The following is a 7,307-nucleotide window of genomic DNA, read 5'->3' as shown; positions in this document are numbered from 1 at the left end:
GTGTTATTTTTTAATTGTGCAGAACAAGATAAGAAGTATAAGTCACCGGGAGAAAGTTCTTCCAAAAAACAATAAATAGCATACAATTATAAACATTTCTGAAATAAATCAAAACACATTTCCTTAAAAAAAAAAATGCATGTAAAGCAAACTAAAAATCTTACTATACCGATCACAAATTCAAACTCCAACTCCAACAGAAAAGAAGATTTCAAATGTACCCCACCTAAGAACAAGTAGGCTACAAATTCTATCACAGTCGGAACTAGTTAAAAAAAAACTGAACCTACAGTTTCTTGAAAAAGGCTCAAGATATTCTTTCAGCCTTGGCTAGCCCTATGTTCACATCATCATCACCAATGGAAACATACTATTTCTCTCAGTGAAAAGTTTTCCCATTAATCAGCTGCAAAAAACAGAGTATCCTACCATGAATATCGCGGAAGGAAAAGAAATCAAATGAGGTAGTGCTTGATGAAGCCCACGTGGGACGCCCACTGTTAAAATCAGCCAGGAAACGACAAATGCAGTTTTTGGGACACATGAATTGACATAATATAAAGATCAAGAACATCTAGCTCTCACTGGAAAAATTGAGGGCAAAAGAGGAAGGGGTAGGCCTAGAGCAAACTACTTAGGGAGCCTAAACAAATGGGTAATGCAGAGATGCCAACCACAGAAAACCGAAATGAGCATTGGGAAATATGAAAATGTGTTTTTTCAGGCGAAAATGTGTATTCCCCACGACCGACCGACTGACCAGAAGGCTAAAACAGCACCTGGACATGGATGGCTGGTGCCTCTATAAATAAATCATTGATGGTCGACCAACCAGTAATAGTAACATGTTCAGGGTGTCCAGCAATATTTCCTGAAAAAAAATTACTAGCTCACCAGCTCGGAAAAGGGAGCACACACGCGTACAATATATACATGTATCCAGTCAAAAACATGTCAGTGTTCAATGTTGTACTGGGGTCTTGTTTGACTTAAGTATTTCAGTCTACTATATAATATTTTCCTCTCATTATTACTATATAAAAAATAAATCCTGTTTTGAGGGTTCGGAAGGGCCTAGAACAAGAATTTTGACTATCAAGAACCAGTCTGGGTGTCATGATTCATATTATGAACTGACACTCAAATTATTGCTCAAACTCAGAGAAAAGCAATAACTTGAATGGCTCAAGTAGGCTACTAGTAGACCCATGCACTGTGAGAGTTGTAACAACTGTGGTAGGGCAAGATGCAGTGACACTGAAAATCTGCCAGTCTTGAACAGAAAGCTACAACATACACTGTAGGTATAATTTACTATCACCAATCCAAGTAGGTATAATTTACTATCACCCATCCAATGAAACGCGAACACTTTATTTCAATAACACAGACTTGCAAAGTATGAGGGGTCCCGATTCCGCACATGGCCTGCACCAACGAGCGCTTTGCAGAAAGCTCTAATCAAAATTCTGAAAAGTGCTTCCAAGTTTTTGTCCTCTGGTGTTGCCTTAAACCCCCGATAGTATCTTAAACCCAAAAAAAAATCAATAATCTCCTCCCCTATTCCGTAGTCATATACTTCGCAAGGCCGTTACTCCCACAAAGACGGTCTTTGCTCACACGATGCCGCATTTATTTGTGATCGAATGCGCACAGGGTCAGTGACCGGTCACGATGGCGAGCCAGACAATCTAAAAATCGGACGACGCTTGTATTTTCTTTTCTTTTTTTTTCCACAAGTGACAGCACAGCGACGAGTCAGAGTATTTATAACATTTTATTTGAACGGCGACATCGTGTTTATACTGCACAACCTGCATGCCACAAATGTTGCGTTATCAGACAACTGCTGGCAAACTTCTCGGTGGTAACGAAAGCGAAAGTATATCTTGATTTTCCCGATCGAGCCTCGGTGTCACATACGCTTCCGCCTGCCGCCATAGCTGCCTTTTCGAGTGAAGGTGAAACGTACTCTCCAGACGGGGAAAAGATGAACGAATATAATATCACGATCGCGACCGGCAATACTGACCACATCGGACTTGGATTTCAAATATTCCAGTTCTGCGAAACTGATACTATTTTGGCAAAAGATGGGACCTGAGTTAATTAAGTTTACTCGCCCATGCTGAATCTCGTAGTTTTCGCATTCCAGGATGCATATTTTTTCATGAAAAGTCGTATTCGCGTATTTTCGGCAAAAAATCGTACTAAAATACGTAAAATCGTACTGGTTGGCATCTCTGGTATCGGGGAAAGATCAGGGAAACGTGGCTTTTTTAAGAGCATCCGAGCAAAAGGAATGAATAGAGAACCATCATCGCCAATGTCTGTAGCAGATCTGGCACTGGATGACGATGATCATACCATGATCAACGACAGATATCCAAAACTTTGAATTCCGCATTTTTCAAAAGAATAGTATCATGTGCAAAAAGCACAAAGATTAAGAACAACTGCCTTAAATAACTTTTGCGACCAAAGCAAACAGTATCTTTCCATGGGGTGGGTGGGTGGGGGGTAATTTTCAATTTTCTTTCAAATGCGGACATGTGGACAATGTCCCACTTCATGAGGAAAGAAAGCAAACTGAAAAAAATTACTGGTCAGAAGAGAAGGTACAAGTAGGCCTACAAATCAACATGTATTACTAGCGATCTCATATCCAGCTGATTTCATGTGGATGGTTGGCGGGTGCTCTGGTGTTGTTTACTCCTTCTTTCCTGTCAAACATCTATCGTCTTGATCTCTCCTCCTTCTCTTTTGTGTTTGTTACTCTGTTGTAACACCTCTAATCTTCCATACTTATGTGACCTAATTGTGTTGCAAGTACTGTAAAACACTTACTAAAACAAAAACAAAACAACTGATTCCATAAAAAATTACATCCACACCGTCAACACCCTAAGGTTAGATACCTCCTCGTGGCTTGCTTGAGCATATCAGAAATTTTGCTTAGCTGCCTTTTCCCAAATTTATGAATCAATAGCTCTCTTATTTACATTACATCATCCGGTTCACAATTGTGAATTCAGTTGCACACTAGGGGATGTTTTGCATAAATGAGTCTCCAAAAATGAAAGCAACCGCCTCCAGGCGTCTTCTTGGGCATCTGCATGTGGTTTGGGTTGGCCTCCCCAATACATGTGCAAACCTGGAGGAAAAGTAATGAGAAAAATTACCATTTCAGAACAAGAGAGAACATTCATATATATATGTGCCACGGCGTGGTGGAATCAGGCACTTGTCAAAATAATGAAATCCGAGAAATCGGCATTTTTCGGCCACTTGGAAATTTTTTTTGTTGAAAATTTTATTTTTTGACTCAACACCGTATATGTCCATTTAAAAACACTATTACGTGGGGAATTTATGGAAAAACATTGATTAAAGGCACAAAAAGTTAAAAATTTAGTTTCCAAGGATTCTTAAGCAAACGAAGTCACCAGACTTAGGCGGCCCTTTTCTCACTAATTTGACTTCTAAAACCAGGTGACCCTACCTCCTTCAATAGCAAATATCTCCACTTCTATTCAAGATAAATGGATATTTTTTCATTGAAAGCAAGGCAAAAGAACAACATTTAAGATGATACCAATAACTCCATAAGCTCCAAAATTGACGAGCGCCTGATTCCACTGCGTCATGACACATACCGTTATGCTTTAAGCTAGCCAAGAATCAACAAAGTCTATATGTGTGAGGCGTGCTGACAAAATTAGTTACTTCTGCAATCCAGGGATGGAGATGTCAACCAAAAATAGACACACAAAATTTATTTATATATACATTCAGCGGATGATAATTTATTTACCTTTGTCTTTTATCAGTCATTTAATAAACTGTACAAACCCAGCCTAAAACTTTAGTTTTAGTAAGAGTTTTACGGCACTTGCAACAATATAAGGTCAAAAAAGTGCCGAAGATTAGATGTAGAAGAGACTAACAAATATTAAAAAGAAGGAGGAAAGATCAGGACAACAGGTGTTTGGTAGGAAAGAAGGAGAAAACCATACCAGAGCACCCACCAACCACCCACGGCTACAACTTTGATTATATGTATCTGTCTCTGTCCATATGGCTAAAGGGAGCAAAATATGAGAAGTAAAACATTTTGTCAGCACGTCGCATATCATATATAAGAACAACAGTAACAATGATCATGGTAATTATCAAGTCTTTGAACACACAACAACACTCGCAGCATCAGTCGAGAAATCTTGCAACCACGGAAAAAATGCTGTCGCCAATGTTCAGTGGTAAGTTTCATTATCTCTACCATCATTTTTTCCGAAAAGCAAAGGCAAGTCATACATTCAAGATTTCTATACTGTCACCTTCTGTATGCAATTGTCTTTGATTTGATGTATGACATGACTATATTCCTACACGTCTTGGGTGGGTTACATATGAGGGAGTGAGATGCAAAACCCACTAAGCGACATTTAGGAAAAATCAATAATTTTTGCTTAAAAATTATGCACATTGTTACTGGCTATCAGATGCACAAAGTGCTTTTGGCCCAAACCCAACTCATACTTCATAAAAACCACCAAAAATCTTTTTTGCGCATGTTCATGTGTATAGCAGCATTTAAAAAGCTGATTTTCTCAAAAGTGCTTAAAAGGATGTCGCGGGTTTTGCATCTCAGCCCCTCATATTAAGTTAACCCCCCAAAAAAATCCCTTGAAATGAGCTCAAAATAGCGTGTTCAAAGAGTCAAAATCATACAATCAATAACACAAAATGGAGGAGCATAAGAAGACTAGAAACTGTCAGTCACTAAAGGGTGAAATCTGAAACAAGTTAAACAGTTTGTTTTAGGAGGAGAAGGAGGAGAAAAGAAGATTGTACACATTGTCAATCACTTAACGGTGAAATCTAAAACAACTTATGTTAAAAGTGAAAGAAAAAGTTACACCAGTCTTATCTTTTTCATTTCAAATAGAATTTAATGGAAGGTGAAGAGCAAACTTAGTCTACTTTTTTTTTGCTTCGCAATGTCGAGCGGTATGCCCATGAAGAAACATAAAAAAAACTTTTAAAATCTTAGAGTGAACGTATGGGTGGTTGGCAGGTGCTCTGGTGTTGTTTGCTCCTTCTTTCCTATCAAACATCTATTGTCCTTATTTCTCCTCCTCCTTTTTTTTTGTACATTACTCTCTAGTAACACCTCTAATCTTTGGCACTTATATATGACCTATCTATGTTGCAAAGGCCATGAACCTGTAAAACTAAAACTAGACTTGACTGCCAAGCGCCTGATGCTACCATGACAAAAGCAACCTACCAAAAAGTCCGGCTGGATCATGTGTATACACGGGTGTGTAGGGAGGGTCCAGCATGTGACCAGCACCAGGGTAGTTCACAAAAGTCAAATTGTTCCGGAACTGAGCAGGGATCTTTGCCTCATGAAAAGCTGCATACTTGGGGTCGATGCATTCATCATTGTCACCTCGGAGGTACAAGATTTTAGCACCATGACGCCAACCCTGAAAGACATAAAAATTATAACTCTATAATATGATAGAAATAAAAACATGTAGTATACATTACCTCTCCTAGTATTGATGACCAATTAAATCGGCCGTAAGTTTCATTGTGTGGTGTTGCAGCTGTAATTTAAGTCACTATTTCCGTTTGCTTGTCCCGTTTTTTATATCGCCAAATATTTCAACTCTTTCACAAAGGCACTCTACATCCTCTTTACATTTTACTTTATGTAAATACACAGGTTTATGAATTTAACTTGCTCATTTGCTTGATCTCAAGCATATTCCAAGATAATATGGTGAAAACAAAAATTCCCCTGACACCACAAACTGTTTGTTAGCGATTAAAGTGTGTTCATTTGTCTTGCTTTTGATGGAAAAAAACCCATCCATTTATCTTACATAGAAGTCGAGATATTATATTTCAGATGGAAGGAGGTGAGGCCACATGGTTTCAGAAGTAAAATAAGAGAGAACATGGCCACCAAAGTTTGGTGACCTACAAAGCTTGAGAGAACTTGGAAACTGCAAATTTACATTTTTTATGCCTTTAATCAAAATTTTTCAGTAAAATCCACACAGCAAGGTGGTTTTAAAGGATAAAAGGTAGGTGTTGAGCCAAAAAATACAATTTTGACAAAAATTGCCAAACGGGGGGAAAAATGCCATTTTCTTTGTTTTCATTATTTTGATAAGCATCTGATTTCACCAAGATGCCTCATAATTTTGTATAGATGCAGGACTGGGTACACCAGCAGTTAGTACAGCAGCTCATGGACCTGCCGTTGTGAAATAAAGGAGTGGACTACTAGGGTATTCAAATTGAAACTTCCCTCGAGGATCAATAAAAAAAATGTACAGTCGAACCTGTGTAAGACGGAATCGCAAGGGAGCCGGAAAAAAATTCCGTCTTAGACATGGGAATTTAGGGGGAGGTGGGGGAGGGGGGTTCAAAGGCCCAGCCGGTGGGATCAAGGATCGCTTGTCTGATCGGCAAGCAGTGGTCAAAACTTCACACCTCTCAATTACTATCCTGTCTGAAAATGACATGCGTCAGTCTGACCATAAATCCAATTACCACCAAATCTTGCCTTTCATAGGACCACTGTTTGACCTATTAAGAACAGAAACGTTTAAATATCTACTTTGCTTCTACCCTTAGCCCCACCCACCAATGCCACCCCTCACTGAGATCATTGTAACAACGAGTCGAGGAACTCTTTTCTCAGCTGGCGGTACGATCAGGGCGGCAGGCATTGGTCAATCTGATTTCACACTTCAGGCTTCTGGCTACCCAGGAAAGTTTCCATAGTGGCTCGCTACTCTAGCACTCTCACAGGCAGTCGTGAGATTTCACACCCTCACTACCCTGACCATCTGCATCGCTCAGGGCTCACATGATGGGTAACATCTACCCCCCAAAAATTGCACCCCTACTCCCCTTCCTCGCCCAGCGGCATGGCCATAGCGTTAAGTTAAGAGCCGGCTGAACCAAACTTGCGAGTTTTGTTTCAAATCAGCGCTGACTGGGCAAAGCATTTTCCGTCTTAGACAGGTGAAACCCTCGGAAGGGAGCGGATTTTTTTTTCCGTTTCCGCGTTGGACAGGTTTCCGTTTTGTACAGGTAATTAAAGAGGAATATATCAAGGGGGGAGCGGGGAGATTCCGTTAAGACAGGTTTCCGTTTTATACAGGATTCCGTTAAGGCAGGTTCGACGGTATTTTATCTCATCTTATCTGAAAAAAAAAGTGAAAATCAAAAGCCATGAACAAAGCTTTATTTCGACATTAAACAAATATATATATATATATATA

General features: G+C 39.4%; 1 protein-coding gene across 2 annotated transcripts in view; it reads right to left on the bottom strand.

The window, feature by feature from the left end:
* Positions 1-2,776: 2,776 nt before the first annotated feature.
* Positions 2,777-7,307, bottom strand: part of LOC101855421 (bile acid-CoA:amino acid N-acyltransferase) — a 23,518-nt gene continuing 18,987 nt past the window's right edge. For both annotated transcript variants that reach the window (XM_005097389.3, XM_005097390.3), the window contains exons 7-8: positions 5,291-5,492; positions 2,777-3,154 (exon numbers count right to left, since the gene is read on the bottom strand). In XM_005097389.3, coding sequence (XP_005097446.1) covers positions 3,018-3,154; positions 5,291-5,492 — 339 coding nt within the window. In that variant the 3' untranslated portion in view covers positions 2,777-3,017. The remainder of the gene's footprint in view (positions 3,155-5,290; positions 5,493-7,307) is intronic.

This window comes from Aplysia californica, unplaced genomic scaffold (genome assembly GCF_000002075.1).
Source record: "Aplysia californica isolate F4 #8 unplaced genomic scaffold, AplCal3.0 scaffold00153, whole genome shotgun sequence".
In the NCBI taxonomy this organism is placed as follows: domain Eukaryota; kingdom Metazoa; phylum Mollusca; class Gastropoda; order Aplysiida; family Aplysiidae; genus Aplysia; species Aplysia californica.
Note: the sequence above shows the minus strand (reverse complement) of the source record. Positions and strands in the feature narration are given on the sequence as shown.